This window comes from Ascidiella aspersa, chromosome 4 (genome assembly GCF_963924565.1).
Source record: "Ascidiella aspersa chromosome 4, kaAscAspe10.2, whole genome shotgun sequence".
NCBI lineage: Eukaryota > Metazoa > Chordata > Ascidiacea > Phlebobranchia > Ascidiidae > Ascidiella > Ascidiella aspersa.
In genome coordinates this window covers 18,281,162-18,298,856 of record NC_139450.1, presented here as the reverse complement: position 1 = coordinate 18,298,856, position 17,695 = coordinate 18,281,162, and the positions used below count along the sequence as shown (strand labels likewise).

Genomic DNA, 17,695 nt, shown 5'->3' with positions numbered 1-17,695 from the left:
CGGGTACCAAAATCAGTCGGCTCATTCAGGATTGTATTGCAAGCAAAGCCAGGCTAGAAAAACTACTAGCCTCCGGTAAGGTTCGAAACTCATATACCAACTGCGCTATACGGCTAATACAGACGAAGCTTGTCAAGAAACGATCACAGTACTACTGCCCGATGCATATGTTCGTACAACAAGACTAGATTTATTTTAGCATTATAAAATTATATTAGAAAAGCAATTGGACTATAACGTATTTTGTCAAATTAGTTTATAATTTTAACAACTGATTCATGAAAACTATAGAATACAAAAAAAAAATATTCCGGTGATCATTTTTTGTAATTTTTAGCATACCCATATTTTTCGGAGATTAAATTTACCTACAAGTCATTCCGACCAAGGAGTAGCAATTTAAAATTTTGGTTTCGACTGAAAAACTATACGTGACATTGGACAAATAGCATTTTTGGTAATAATCCGGATTAAATTAGAACTACAATTAGAGCAAACAAGCAGTTCACAAATTAGATTAGAATTCCAATTAGTTGCATGTTGCTCTAAATCTTTGAAATAGGAAACTAGATTCATCTAGTTGTCCAACGCTATACATACAAACTCAATTGATGAACAGCCCGTATTCAGTAACTCAAACGTTTATATATACAATAAGTATTCGGTGTTTCCAAAGGCAACTAGTACTATATAATGTGCGCCGTTATCGTTGGCCAATATTATTCCAAAAGGGCCTGATCACAGAATACACATTGCGTATATAAACGTCAACGTTTCAGTATCATTATTAAACGAATCATAGAACATCTTATTTATACATTGTATAACGCACATCAAAACATAGTTTGTAAATTTAACGGTGTACAGGCAACGATGAATTTTTGCTAGCAAAATGTATTTTTATGCTTCGTCTTCATAGGCGCCGTTGTTGTAAACAGATCTTTGTTGCGGTTCCCCTACGGTTTTATGAACTTTCGGACTTGATTGGGATCTGTCGGTCACTCGGTTGGGTTTGTCGATGGAAGTAATTAGAAAACCCGAGACGGCCATTTGGGAGAGCTGTTCTCATTGTTAAAATATATTGTTATCACTAAATACTTTAGGTTCGACCAAGACTTGAAAATCCTTGAAGTAATCACAAAGTAAAATAGGGATTTATGATCCCCTAGTGGAGTGCTTCCTAACCTTTTTAGTTCGCGACCAACAATAAGATATGACCAATCGAATAAAAAACAAATTAATGAGAAGAAACAATGAATATTTACATACAATTTACTATTAATGCGAACACATTCAATCGTTACGTATTTGGTACATTGTTAAAAGTTACATAATCATAATGCAATAATTTCCAATCTAAAAGAAAACTGCAACATTTAAAAATGCTTCGCGACCAACCTGATATAGTTTCGCGGCCCACCAATGTGTTGGTTGGGAAGCACTGCCCTAGTGTGTATTGGTTTTGTAAATTTCGCACCATAGGAGGATAAACAACAAGCAAACTTACATGTGTTTTTTTTTCAAGAAGAAAATACTTAATTCGAGGATTCTAGAAGTTTAATTGTTAGCCAAGGGGCGCTATCCTTAAATCCAGTGGAATTGTACTATCGGGGCCTTAAGGAACCGAGTCGTGAAATAGTTCTGATTTAAGGCAAACAAAGGCTGAGGCTTTTACCTTACCTCAGTGACTATGACAATCAATGCAATTGATCCCAGTAAAAACATATGTCTGTCAATCCATCTTGAAATACTGGAGTAACATGAGTCCTAAAAAAGACAGTGGTAATGGATTAAATAGTTTGGAATCACTAAAGCCTTTAAAGCTAATTTTTACCTTTTTTTTAAATTAAGATTTCCAGAACGTAAAAAATCTGAGTCGCTAAATCATTACAACTGAAACCAAAAAAGGCTGTGTAGCCTACATTCTACCAGGTACCGTATATAGTTTAAGTGCTTAACGTAAAAATAATCATACGACCAGTTGGCTCTCAAAATCCCATTAGGGATTATCGGCAGTAACACCTATATTTTATATATATAATAGTCTTCCTGGATAACAAATGTAAATTTTGCTTACTGTCCAAATAATTGTTCCATTTTCCAATGCTGTTGCGTTAAAGCAGGAGGGGGGATACTCCCCATTCCATTCTGATGAGTTTCTGTACCCGCAACAGCTGAACTACATATAATTTCATATTTTTTATTTTAAAATCCTGTGAGACACAATAAATGACATTGTTGTACACGTATGTGAGTAGGCATCTTTCATTGACTTGACGCGGAACTGTAGAACCCTTTTAATATGTTTAATATGCTTTGTACTAATATAATATGATGCAAGTAATTATAAGTTTAGTAATTTCATAAGTTTAAAATTTTGCTAATTGAAAGAAAAATTAATTAATGAGGTATAAAATCAAAATTTCAATAACTCTGGTGATGTTTAGTTAAATATTTATTGAAACAGAAAATCTTAGATCTAAAGCTTCAAGGAATACCCCTTATGTAAGTTTATACGGCATTAAGCTTTATTTTCAAAAATCTTTTTTAGATTATTTTTTAGATTTAACTATGAAAAATCTCGATTTAATTTATTGTAAATCTATATGTTTACCGTAACAAAAATGGCAACTTTAGCTTTTGAGCTATCTACTTGCCTAAACTATATGTAGGCCACATTGTAAAGCCTACTCTAAACGTAATTAATGTGGTTTACTGCAGGGTTTTGAGCAATGTCTTTGTATTCTATACCTTCAAGCTGTAAGGTAACAAAAATTCCCATGACTTCTGCATAGTTAAATCTAAACGATGCTGAACCAATGGCCAAGTAACTCTTTTCATTTCAACTTTGAATTTTTTTGCAAAACAATTTTTTTCCAAATATATTTGGTGACCATTAGCTGCCACTTTAATCTGGCACTGAAATCATGCAGCAAGCACATAGGCTCCCCATCCGTGACCTAAATCAATAATTTTTATTTAACTTAATTAGTATTCTAGCATGAAAATGAATGACTTTTGTTTTATATTATGCAATTATTTTGTTCTTGATTTAAGGCAAAAAAGGCACATTTTGGTAGCTTAAAAAAGGAACACTAGCAAGAAAAATGATCTGTATTATTAAAACACATGGATTTTCTTTTTAAAGAGTTTACTAAAATATTTTTTGTCAAGCACACTAGAAATGCTTGTCTTCGGTAAAATTCGAGAGCACGACTACGAAATAATTGTGAAACTCTATTCTGAACAAGTCTTTATTTGAAAGCAATTATACATTTAGTATTTTAGGTTCAAATTATCTTTAAAGTGTACGGAACTCACCCTTTCTTGTACAAGATATTTAGTTGAATTGTCGATATGCTCCCATAAAGTCCCAATGGCTTCCTTTAGCGTACTTTGGTTAAGAAAGGAGTATATCAAAACAGAAGCTTCGGTTACTAAAAAAACCAAAACCATTGCCAGGTACTGCAAAATACAAAGAATACAAATTAAACGTATTAAAGCATTGTTGAATGTTAGATTTAAAGTATTCTACTTGACAACATTAACGACAAAAAACATACAAAAAAGAAAAAAACAATCCAAACTATTTTTAAAAACGTGTGTCGATTTATTTTTACAACTATTTACGTGAATTGCATTATAAAATAAATAATGGCGTTAACCGCCGGGACCGAGTTTAACTAATGCTCGATCACAGTGGCCACAATACCAAACGCCGAACGAGTGAAAGATCATTTGGGTAACAGTCTACTTTCTATCGAACGTGTTTTAATTCAACTTAACTATAACTTTAGATTTTACACCTTGTGGCAAGTTTTAATTGACTTTGGTATATGTTTTACCCCTATTAACGTCTCCATTACACAATTAATTAAATAAAGAATAAAAACTTACGTAGGTGGTAAAAGTTAGAATAAGATAAAAAAACACCCACAATTATTTTACGTTCTAAGTTTAGCAAGGTAGCATTAATTTATTTTGAAATCATACCAGGGTGGTCCACATTGTGTCCTGATGACCATTGTTAAATTAAGTGATTTGCAAACTTTTTTTTTATTTCGTACAGTGTTTGTTACCATATTTAGTTAAAAATTCTCATAATATAACAATTCAGTTTTGGAAAGTTCAACTTCAAATAAAAATTACAATCTTGAACAACCCTGGCTAATGCAAATGCGAACAAAAATACAGAAAACCTACGATTCCAAGAATCGGTTTACTTTCATAGCAGCTTCCAACAGTTCCCAGGAAACCTTTAAAACAAAAAAAAAGCATTTATGTTATAAGGAAAATAAAGCCAACAAAATATATATAGGAAGTGAACATCTTTATGATTAAAATTTTCACTGACTGAAAAGAAATTATTTACACTCAAAACACTGTAAGCCTTCGTGTTAAAATCTGTTTAATTACTATTGTAAATTTGATAGCATCAAAATATTCTAGTATAGTAGATTGCAATAAAAGAAGGGTTTTCAACCATTCTGCCTTTGGGTCTTAGATAGCCTGTCCCGGGTTAAACATCCAAAATATAGAGAAGTAATATACGATAAACCTACCAATGAGTACAACAAGAACACCGACTCCAAGCAGCGTAAACAAGACGATGGATCCTTCGTGCAATTTCGCTATCAGCTCGTGAATACCAGACGCGTATTGCACCCACAATGTGAATCCTATGAAACATATTCCACCACACTGTTCAAAGTAAATAACATACATTATTCAATAATGTCACTATTACTTCGATATACCAATTTATAGCAACACAGACCTGCAAAGTAACATCATTTTAGCAGCATAATCTAATAGGCCTACCATATTGTTAAGACCAAATAAAGCCTATATGCTGTAATATTCACGACAGCTTGATCCAGCTTTATGTTGTCACAGGGGTGTCTTCAGACCTATACCTATAGGGTGGATGTTGGATTTTTTAAGGGGGAATGCGATTTTTATCTGGCCAAATCCAATAAACAGCCACAAACAGAAAAAGTTGTGATCTTCTTTAGCTAGTCTTTCTTTAATTACACCACTGCTGAAAAAATCTGTGGGGCCTCTCTATAAATCTACGAACGAACTACTTCTTCTTCGTTTCTCATTAAGTCAAATTGTCAACTTCCAATGTTTAACGTATGTTTTTGCGGTGTTGTTGAATACAGCAAGATTTTTTACATTGGATTTTGCTTTAAAAAGCGGTCATACAAGGTGGTGTTGCATTGTGCTCTTTTCTGCAGTCAGATATAGAATCGAGTTGGTTGAGTATCCCCATCTTGCCATGGAGACACTAAAGCGCCTGATGCCTGATCTAAGTCGGTTGAGACACCGCCAATGCAACCATAGTGCGTCGTAACCTGCAGGACGTAGTTTTTTCTTCTGGCGTGATCTTCATTTCAGTGGATCGATCGCACCAAAGATACTTTTACGGGATATGAATGTGTTGCGCGGTGGCATTTGGTTTGCTTTTAGAAAAACTGTTAAGGATTTGTATTTTAGCTTTATTATTATATTTTGAAAATCATGTGGTACTATTTAACGACAAATTGTATTAGATCTTGACATGAAAACACAACAGTGCCACCAGATAGAATTAGCAAAAAAACAAATGTGCGCAACCCACAAATATGACTGTTAACAAATGTGTTATATTTTGTGCTTAAAAAGTGTGAATGTTTTCTTTATTGCGCGGTATCTTAATACAGTGATTTGTGCACGATTTCAACTTTCCTACGTTGCGCACAGTATAAGAGTGTTGTTTTCAAATAGAAAAAAAAAAAAAAAAAAAAAATTCGCTTTTAATTATGATATTACTGCAGTGGGCCAGTGGTTATATTACTGCCCAACCTGGGGTCACAAGAGGTTGTCTGATGGGTTGCCGTGTACTATTGGTTAAACTAAAAATTAACCAAGATAAACAAGGAATTGAACTACATAAAAAAAATTAGCAGTAGAGAGAGCAGCAAACAGTTTATAGCCGGGATGGGTAATTGTTTTTAACCGCGGGCCGCATGAGAAACTTAAAATGTTGTGGCGGGTCGGGTCAAAAATATAATCTGAAATACATGCAATATGACGTCATACTCCGACGCTATAAAACAAATAAGCTAACGAACTTCTTATTACGTTAGTAGTTGTGCGCAAATGTGTAATTTAAGTCGAATTTAAAGTTAGAAAAAAATGGCGACTATATTTCTTTTAAAATGCAAACTTTAATTTAGACTTAGAGGGGGCGTGACGCACTGAGCACATATAAAAAATGTACATTGCTTGATATATTAGCGTTGTGAACCAGTCGTGTTTATGAAGTCACCATTACTCTTTTTTAATGAATTGCCGAAGCGTAGCCCAGTCGTATAAAAAATAGGAGTCTATTGTTTGACTTTTTCTGTTAAAGTTGAGTTCGGGTTCAAAGTTTCTTTTAGATTCCGGTTCAGTTCCAGTTTCGGTTTAGAGCAATTTAGAATTTCCGTTTCAGCTCAGGTTCGACTAAATTTATTTTCAAAACCGGTAAAGTTCCGGTTTATTGAATTGTAACTCGTATTTAATCTAAGTCTCGTGAGTCGTGACGTATTAGAAACAAGCATTTTGAACTATCTCAAAAATAAAAATATGAACGATATATTTAATGAATATCCATTATGTGGGAACGAGCCCGCTTTTTTTCTTTGAGTAAAAAGTCGTAATGACGCAAATAAATTGTAAACCTTAACTTTGGCTACATGTGAATGCTTTTGGCGTAAATTAGGACAATATTGTAAAATTGTAAAACATTCTGTCCAAATACGTAAACATTTTGCTAAATTCTATATGATTGAAATGTGTTTTCATTTTTATGTGAAACCCATCAAGGTTTGAGGGCCGCGTGGGTTTTCGAAAACCTAAAAGGGGGTCACAAAAACAAAAAGTTTGGGAACCTGTGTATTACAGTAAACCACCAACTGAAATGCCAGCATTTATTTCTAGTTTTGCTATGATGTTGTTACCAAAAAAGAGATTTAGAACCGCTAATTCGGTTACTACTCTTCAATGCAAATGACGTTTATTAAACCTAATATTGGTAGAATATAACTTTTTTGTATAGTTACGTCACTTAATTGTAGATCACTATAACGTCGGAATGAATTAGCTATACTTAGCCAACAAAGAGCGCAGTCGCTGGCGAATTACACAGAAACACAACATGTCGACGTACAAACATCCCAATAGTAAAAAGCGTGTAATTTATGAAAATTTGCATGTAGTTTATGACGTCATTTTTATGTTTTTGGTTCGTATTTTGTTATTTTATTATAATGAGTAATTATCAGTCATCGAAAGTTCTCAGGGCGATATGATACTTTAAAGGTTAAAAATCATGAGCAAGCAAATATAGTTTTTATTGCATTACTATATGACTTGATTTAGAATTTTCTATAGTGTCGAAATCCTATAGGACGTAAACAATAGTGAAAATTATAGTAAATCGTCTTGTCACTATAACGTAAATTATTTGACATAAAATCACTTACCAATAAGACAAGGTTGAAGACAACAAAAATATATTTTGGACAGGATTTCATCTTTTTAATCGTAGATCATAAAGTTTTTCAGGCTATTCGTTAAAACACAATACACTTCATTTTAGATGACAAAAAAGGTTTTTTATATGTTGTCCGCTATAATAAAACAAAACTGGATGCGATCTATTACGCCGCAACTCTGGAATTTCCTGGCACAAGTATTTCACTCTCTTTCTCCCCAGTACCGGTATAGTCAACTCCACAGACATAACATTAATTAGGCAGGAGGATTACGATAGGTGTCAAGCATACTTGTAGCTACTCCAAAGCCGACTTCTTCGCTTACACAAGAACACAATATTGCTTCGTTCGTTTGACTAGCAGTAAACACTGCAGATAATGTAATAGGTTATTTGCTTACACCAAGGAGGACTTTTTGTCTTGTACAATCAGCTATAAGATTTGCCCAATTTCTTACTTGTATCTGATCACGCATATAAAATTTAGTCTAAATAATGAAACTCTGTTGAAACTTTCAACAAACCGACAGCCCTCTTATTTGTATTAAAATAGTAATATTGTAAAATAATTAGAATAAAATTTACTACAGCTTGCTTGGGGATCGTTCTAGAACGGGGTGCTGCATATTTGCTTAAAAACGAGAAAACTCGTAAGCCTAGAAACATCAAGACACTTGAACTGATAAATCACCATTAACCGGTAGCTGAACACTGCTGCGTTATACACTTACACATCTCATAAACTAAACTGCTATAAGCGACACGAACAACGCCGCGTGTATATTCCGCTTCAACAAGTAAACCAAGTCGCGCTGTGAGCTTGTCTTGGCACGCCATTGAAATAATTGGCGGGAGTTCATTCCACAAGTTAAGGGTTGAAAATAAGCAGGCTTATCTTTCGCAGCTTCCCAAAACCGTTTAATCGTTAAAGGCACAACCCGATCCGATTTCTTTGAATGGCTTTGAGCCGAGTAAAAATATATATTCAATCGAGCCGTTAGAGTTTGCTGTTATTTACTGGTAGATGATCATATATGGCTTGATGCATTCACGATTCTACTTGTTCTTTTTTTATTGGGCGAAGAACTTAATTTAATAGAAATATAAAAGCCATGATATTTGATAAAAGCGTCGATTTTGCTGGAATCGCTGATGATCACAAACCAGAACTTAATATAGATACAACCTCGGCACCTTTATATCTTTTTAATACCTAGCGCTACGCATTGACCCATACATCGCATTTTTTGCTGCTATTTTTGTCCTTTTTTCCTTTCTTTTTACGTTTTATCGCTTTTATCTTCACTTCATTTTTACACTGATGATGGCATGAGTTATTGCTGAAACGTCTGTAAATTGCGAAATGTCGTTTTTATCAAATATTATGGCTTTTATATTTTTATTTTTATTGAAGTTACTAAAAAACCCGTGTATTGTGTTCCAAAGTAATTCGCTTAGCCATGAAAAAAATAAAAAAAGTTCTAAATCACGCAAAATTACTTTCGCTTTGGTTACTGCTGAGAAATTTCTAGTTGTACCGAAAAACAATTAAGGATAAAAAATATAATTTCATCGGAGTTTAAACAGCTAATTCTCTGCTGTAGTTATAGTAGTAGGCTTTTTTGTAGACCTTTCGTAGGGGCGCATCCAGGATGTTGTTTGGGGTGTCATAATAATGTCAGTGATAATGTTACAAAATTACACCATAAGATAATTAATCTTAAAAACATCTAAATGTAGTGGAAAACCGGTCGAACCGCAAAAAACGAAAAAGTTGTTAATTTGGTTTTAAATTGGCAAAACTTTCAAATTCTAAGGATATGACACATGGCGACATAAAAGAGTCTCGCATGTTGCTAGAAATAACGGCATTTATAGTCTATCTTAACAGACGTGTTGCACTTTTGACCTTTTGACTATTGGGCTGAACATATTTCCTTAAAACGGACAGAAACGCAGTAATAAATCGATAAAATTTAGCGCGAAATGTGAAAGACTGTTTTTATTAAACGTGGTAAAAATTATAGTTTGGTCACAGGGCCATCACCAGGCGCGGATCTAGCCATCTTGTTACATTTTTTTCTGGTTGATGTCACAAAGTTACATCATAGCGTGACGTCACAAGGTTACGTCAAAATGTAACGCCACAAAGTAACATATAAACGTTACGTCATAAATAGGGCAACGTGGCTAAAACATTGTAGAAACCTTTATGTTTGGCGGGGCAACTTTTTGGTTTTACTCAGTGAAAAAAGGCAAAAATGATAGTTAGAGAGGGCACATCCACGTGCGCTTATGTGAGAAGCGAGAGAAAATGTTAACTTTGTACTTAAACCAAAGTTATAACTTCCAACCCAACAAACACGTGTTTTATCTTTCCAATTCATTAATTTTAGGGGTACGCCATACCAACATATAAATGTAAAGGATGCGACTCAAAAAGTGTACCGACCCCTGGTTTAGCGTATAACCATTCTATGAGAGCAGGCTAGTAGAACAGAAGCTGGACTTCTCTGCTTGAATGACGAATAAAAAAACATAAATGTTGTTAAATTTAAGTTGAAATGCTTTTGCAACGTACCAATTAGGAATCCTAATTGGGGTCACGTTATTTTGGATTTAAAATCGCGATTCTTGTAAACATTATACTAGATTTTGTGTGGTTATTTAAGTATGACGTCGCGAAAATACGTCATATCGTTCTTTCACAAAACATGTCATTTGAAGTGACCTATTGTTGCCATTTAAATTCTTGCGCCAATGTGCAATTAAATTTAAGCCACTAGCGTATCCATGGGGAGGGGAGGTTTGGGGGTTCGGACCCCCTCATTTTCGTAGGTAATATTATCGTTTTTTATTTATTTTTGTCAGGGTTAAACTCACCATTGGCAAATGTTTTTAATTTAATTGGGTCACGCGTCTTAAGCTAATGCAAAATACCAAACCAAAGTTTTTTGTCGTTTTAAGGGTCAACCGCAAACGATTATTTTTTCTTTTACTTTTCGTTATTCGTTCAGGTTGGCTGATTAGCACGGGCGTATTAGACCAGGGTTTCCCCAACTGTGGTCCGCGACGACTGCACAGGTTGTCCGTGGCGATATGACAGAAAACTAAAAAGTCACACATAAGTTGTACAGTGCGTACCCTTTCAAGGATAATTGCCGCGAAAAAAACAGATTCGCAAATCGTTTTCCGTGGTCCAAAAAAGTTTGGAAAACCCCGTATTAGACAAATGACAACGCTAAGTCATGCCTTCTTCCTGTTTTTCTCGCTAAAAACGTCGAGTTAGGGCAGTTAGGCGAATGTATTTCGCTGTTCGCTGTTTGAGCTAATATCGATGTTGGTGTAACAACGTAACAACATTTTTTAACTGAAGCAGATTTTCTTAAAGGGTAGTCTAACTGTTACTGTTCAAAGTTGCTATTTTTATGTTATAATAATTACCGCAAACTTATTAGCTATAAGCATATCCTAAGACCACGTGTTTAGTTTGCAATTGACACAAGTTATTTTCTCTTAACAGCAGCTTGTATTTTAGCTGACTTTACAATATAGTCGTGGCATAATAACACCCGGGAAAAACGAACTTCGTTTAGTATTGCAGGTGGTGAAAGGCGTGTTTGTAGTTTAAGTCCCGTACATTGCACTTTAGTAACTGCGCTATAGATGGTCTAAACAAGATTCTACCAAAATCAGTTTTTAACTGTCTTGGTTTAGTTTTTGCCTGAAGTTATTGATCGCACACTCAGCGGTTTCGACGCACGACCGCACGTGTTCGCTTTGTGTCTTAAAAGTTCGGTTTTGCTGGATGTTAATTGGTTGTGTTTGATTATTTTTGTATGACGCATTACAATCACTGTTTTACGACGTCATACCCGTCACTAGTTTATGACATGATTATTCATTGACGTCAGACGAAAAATAGGGGAATTCCCGAAGATGAAATTTTGGGACCAACCTTTTTTGATTTTCTGGATACGCCCCTGTGTAAGACTAAATGTATTTCCATTGTTAGTTTAGTAATTCACGCAAAATAATCCACTTAAATTAATTTGTTTTTTGGGGGCACATGGTTATCTTGTGAGAATTTACATAGCAACAAAAAAGAAAAAGAGTAACTCCTTCTATTTCACATTTTTGGCAAGGAAACAAAAACGCACATCAGGTAGCGTATTTCATCAGGCAGACCAATCACAAAACAGACCAATCACAATTAACTAACTAATGTTATGTAAAAAAATGTGGACTTTCTTGTAATGGGAATGCATTTTATTTTAGATATTGATAATTTAAAGAAAATCCATAGCCAAGCTCACGTCATGTTTCCAGAATATAAAATATTATTTATTTGGTTTGAGCAACGTGATTTACATCGCAAAAAATAATATCATCATGGCGGAAGCAATTACGCCAAATTAGTTTAACATCGTATTGACGTTAGCTGTAATGTATTTTTGGTCTTTAGTTAAACATATATTCTGGGTGTTCAACAAAGTGCGTTTGACTATTGGGTGTGCCACAAAGTGCGTTTAATTACACAATGAATTTCCGAGTGTAGGTTAGTTGAAACAAAGTAAAATCTTTAAACTTTTTGGGTAGTATTTTAAACTGAAAGACAACGTGCGTCATGGTTTGTTTAAAATAGTTTTGCCAACTTATACTATGTAGGCCTATAAAGTCGTTTTCAGCAAATGGTATTTCCTTTTTTGCGTAAAAGAAACATTGGCAAAATTAGCCTCCTATGCAAGCTACATTTTAGTGCGAAATACTTTTTTAAGGTAGTAATGGACCGTGGTATAAGTATTTGTTCGATGTAATGGCGTTAAGGGGCTGTTGCTAGACCAAATTATTGTAGGCATTCTATACCCTGGTTAATTTATATATGGCGATTTTTGCACTACTTTTTACACAATAGCAGTAGTTTTACAACAACAAAAACATTCAACGACAAGAATTTAATGCAAGTTGCTGTTTTTTGTTTAACAGTCTACCTAAGTAATTTAAATGAATGAAATAGGCCTATAGCTATTTTAATTTTTAGTTTGCGACAATTTGTCTTATTTACCTAAATATTGTACACATAAAACAGTTTTACTGCTTTCTGTTTACTTTATGATATTATATTTACCGGTACGCAATTTTTCTCGTAGGAATAACTTCTGTTTTCAACAGTTGAAATGTTTTTGCGTATGACTTGACATGAACTTAGGTAATTTTAAAGGTATATTTTGAAATCTATCTGCACGTTAAATAAACAAAAATCAGAGGTTTTACAAATTACCTATTAGCAAGGTCCTTTCTTATAAAATAGCAATTTAGGCTTACCATCATATCGTACTATAAAAATGATTATTAGACTGCACAAACAAATATTAGCTACGCCGCTCAATTTTTATAATTTACCCCTGAATAAAGACACTAATTAACTCGATTTATCTGGCGGTTAATTTATAAAGCTTTTAGTTAAAAATATATCTGTCAAGTCATTTAACGACAACTTGCTAACTATGCATCAATTCGTTTTAAAAATCAAATCATAGTTTTAGAAACACTCACAGTAGAGCAGGCGATAGTAGTTATGTCACTTTGGTGTTACGACATTTTAGCTTTTCGGCATACAACAAATCTGATGTATAAACTGAGTTTACTGCTCGTTTTTCCTCGTTTTATAAACTCACCTAAAGTTCAAAAAGTAACGTCACTGTGACATTATGTAAAACATAAAATCTCTTTTAAAGGACATGCTTTAATAGAACATTTGTAAACTTATTAAAAATTAAAAAATTCTATAGAATATACGTACTACAGTATGGCTAGAATATTTTTATTATTGTGCCTGATCAAAGGTTGCATACATAGTATTTATTTGAGTTAATATTTTTATGGTATTTTGACAACATGCTTATGACTTGGTAGACAAAACATCACTGTTATTTGAATGCTAAATTATAAGTAGAAATTTATTAAATATTTTTACCATAACCGACATTTTGTTGTGACATTACTTTCTTCGCCTTTTAGGATTAATTAGGCTTTTGTCTGTTTCGTAACAATTTGAGTTGTTTGTTGGGGTATGGTATGGCATAAAAAATATAAATTAGAAGAATAGGAGACAATTGAGAAACCCTGATCTTGAATTACGAGAAATTGCATCTAGAAATAGCTCATTTTTCATAGAACAAGCTCAAAGCTTTGCAATGCCCCCTTAAACTGTTTAGTTTAAGCTTATTTTTTCTAATTTGTTTCTAGTATTTCTAAGCCTATTTTTAAATGCTTTAGCCCAAAGCCGTCGTGCGTCTCATCCCACCCTCGAAAAATAAATCTGGTTTATGTACAATACACCAAGAAATACCAACGGGAAGCAAGCACCTTGAAAGTTCGTCGTGTAGTGTTATCGGAAGTAAAATACATGTTTGGGATATTTTACACGGTGTAGCCAACTTTCAAGCTATATACGTACTTTACTTTGGCATCAAACTGTGGATCGCGCAGTTTTATCTGAAAAGCGGTAGCGACAACAAAAAGGTTGGGAACCCCAGTGATGATAGATTTTAGATTAGATGAAAATAGTCTAAAATAGCAAATATCGAGTTGCGTTGGATATGAGCAACTTGCGTTTCGCGTACCATTATTTTAACACTGTTTCGTACGGTAGTTAAATGTTTTATTTTACTAAATTTTAAACAAATATTGGTAAATTCGATTCTTGTAGGCCTACTCCATGTGTTACAATTTCAGCTGCTTATTTATTTATTTCTATATCTTTTACACAGCAACTCATCTACTCTCTTCTCCTATAATCGTCAACTCGTTTACTCGCATACTCGCATACTCGCATACTCGCATACTCGCTTTCTAACATTCAAACTTAACCTATTTATTTCACATACGGCAGGGGTTCTTAGTCAAGGTTGTGTGTTAAGTCGCTATATATGTGAACAAAACACACAATTTGGTTTGATGTTATATAACCATTATTTCTTTAAATCAGGGGTTCTTAAACTGGGGTCTATGGATCCCTTGGGGGTCCGTGAACTAGTTTTAGGGGGTCCATAAAGGCCCAATGGAAATATTAGTGTATGTTTGCGAAGTAATCAATTTTTAAAATAACTTTAATTGAAATTAAAACGGTTTTGCACTGAATGTAAACTCCATTACACTTTCACAGTTATTTGGACCGAAATTGGCAGATTTCTGAAGTATATTTGCCTTGTGACGTCAATTTTTGACATCATTTTTGAAAATTCGCGCCTACCGTGGTCCAAGTAAAAAACAATTTTAGGGGTCCGCGGTAAAAGAAGTTTAACAACCCCTGGCATGCGGTATTAACTCACTGGTTTTGTATTCGCCTACTCACCAACATATTAACTCACCTAACATCCTAATCGTTTACTCATCCACTCGCCTACTCTCCTTCTCGTATACTGAACTACTCGCATTATCACTAATCTGCCTGCTCGCTTGCTCACTAGTGAAATGCCGACTCACGCGTTTACACACAAACTGGTATCGGAATACTCTTATAAACACTCACTCACTAATTCTTCCACAGGCTTATTCAACAACGTATTAACTCACCTACCATTAAACTCGAGCTTCCCAAAGATCTCTTCTTTCTCGGTAGGCAAACAGCTTTGTCCTTACTTTAGACACTGCATCGATTTCTACTGCGAAACTGCCTTGCTGCACGTATTCGCTATTTAGTGCTCAGCAGCTCTGAGTTCGATAAAAGTCAGCCGGCATGTCGCAGCAATAAGTACATCGGCATGAATATAGGCTATTTGACAATAACATCAACTTGTATCGAAGTTACCAGCCAGCAACCATTTTCAGTCAATTCCACGATCAGTATTTAGCGAGGCGATCGATGGAAGACTCATTGACAACCAAACAGACTGTTTAAAACTCAATGCTAAGCCTGACAATAAGTCAGATGCAGGCCCAGGTGTCTTTCCCTTTTCCGAAGTAACTTTAAAGTCCGCGGTGGATCCAAAATACTGATCTATCTCCTGATTTTTTTTTTCTGCGGGCCGCACAAAATGTTAACTAAAATTGTGTTATTAACATGTTCGAACAACTGTGAATCAGGCGGGCCTCGGATCGTTTTTGCACTTAAACCGTGCTTAATTTTGGATTTACTTGCTGTACTTTTCATCGCGACTTTTTGACGTTATCTTTTTCAAGGCGTCGGAGTACTGCTTTTTCGGCGCGGTGCCATTCTACTTTTTTGTGCTGCTGCGCAATCTGTTGAATTGCAAGACACGTGAGTCATGTTGTTGCTTCAATTCGGATTCCAATGCTAGTACAGGTACCGGGAGTAGAACTAGGACGCACACTACGAAAATGCGACGAGTTAGAGTGGAATGCTAATTGTGTTTTGCCTAAGCTAAGCCCTTGCGACCAATAGTACAACGTTCATTGTGCGCGACCCGGTCTACACACAGAACGCTGTATGAGGCGAAATCCCTTAACGAAACGTGACTCCTAGTTCAGCCAGAAAACAATCACACGCAGTTTTTCTTGCTGCCGAATTTATAAAAAGTGAATGATGTTGGTACAATAGACGAAGGAGACGGTTTTCTATGCAAAATACAACATGTCAAACTAAACTACCTGGGTAGTAAGGTTTTAAATATTATGCCCCGGCCCACAGTTTGCCAACCACTGAGTTACAGCAGTGATACTATTATATCATTGGTTACAGAATAGAAGTAGACACAAGTATTCCAAATTTTGTAAAATTCTGTTCGATGATCAATTTGTTTTTACCTATTTTGAAGGGTAAATTACCTCGACAAAAAAGATTTTCCCCTATATTAAATAAATGTTTTACCAACATCATGCCACGGAATTACCCTATTTTAAAACTTCGTTTGATAACATTTAACTAACTAAAAAAGGCATTTTACTGCAAAGAAGGTTTTCACGTTATGTGTGATGTCGTTTTCCTGTATTTGTCGAAAAATTGCTCTCAACAATCCTTGTTTTTTAGGTAATAACAAAAATTAATTTAAACAACATAAAATTTATGCCAGTTTATATTTAGTTTCAAAAAAGCGATTGTACTTAGTCTGAAGACTCTGAACTAACCATATGCAGTATTGGGCGCTCTTTCACTATTGTACGTAAAAATTAATAAATTTTTTTTTTCTTCAAATGCCGCATACCACAACACATATTGTTTGGGTTAGGGTGCGGGTTAGCGTTTGGTTGAGGGTGGGTCAAGTTATTATTAATAATAAACAGAATATTACTTGACCCACCCTCACCCAAACGCTAACCCTAACCCAAACAATATGCGTTGTGGTATCCGGTATTATTACTATTTTTTTTTTGCATAACTTTTCACGTACAATAGTAAAAGAACGACGCAGTATTGTAATGACTTAAGTCAATGACCCACTGTGGAAAGTAATGCAAGTGCACCCACGAATTTTTTTTAACCTTTTAAAAGTGCACCGCAAAAAATCTAAACTGCACCCCAAATATGTAAAATGCTTGTGCTGCATATGTTCACGGAACAATGTATCAATACAGAGTCCATCGGAAAATCATACAGTGTTTCGACCGGAAATTCCCGCGAATTAACGATCCCGAATCCCGGGAAATTTTTTTTATAATCCCGGGTATTCGGCAACATAGCAAAACTTTAAAAAAGATGGTCGTTTTTGAGAAATATAAAGAAAAAAGTAGTACCAACCATGTTAAAGTCGTTGCTTGAGTTGCTTTATTCGCGCTAAACAGCGGGAGAACTTAATTAAATTTATTCTTCCAATAAAAATGCATGCGCTCTTTTTTAAATAAAAACAAATAAGGGTCCTGACTTTAATACGAGAAGGTCTTGTAAGATTGCAGAAGCAATACTACAGAACATAAATGGGCGCTTCTTCAGTTATGAAGGTATAAATTAATAAAAAAAAAAACGGTACTCAAATCCCGCATCCCACAAGCCATATTATTTGGGTTAGGGTGCGGGTTAGCGTTTGGGTGAGGGTTGATCAAGCGTTATTATTATTAATAAACATAATAATACTTGACCAACCCTAGCCCAAACAATATGAGTTGTGGTATGCGGCATTTTTTTGTTTTGATTTTTGCATAACTTTTCCACGTACCCATTTCCCGGGATTGAAAAAATCCGGGAAAAAGAGGAACCCTACCTGGCACCCGAAT

The 17,695-nt window shown here is 34.8% G+C and overlaps 1 protein-coding gene across 1 annotated transcript; it reads right to left on the bottom strand.

Annotated features, from left to right (window-relative positions):
• Nucleotides 1-900: 900 nt before the first annotated feature.
• On the bottom strand, nt 901-7,608 carry LOC146148521 (leukocyte surface antigen CD53-like). The gene is made up of 7 exons (XM_083388055.1): nt 7,512-7,608; nt 4,563-4,701; nt 4,204-4,256; nt 3,322-3,465; nt 2,078-2,179; nt 1,681-1,767; nt 901-1,059 (listed from the first exon to the last, which is right to left on the bottom strand). The coding sequence occupies exons 1-7, from the start codon at nt 7,560-7,562 to the stop codon at nt 901-903; spliced, it is 735 nt and encodes a 244-aa protein (XP_083244181.1). The 5' UTR covers nt 7,563-7,608.
• Nucleotides 7,609-17,695: the final 10,087 nt, after the last annotated feature.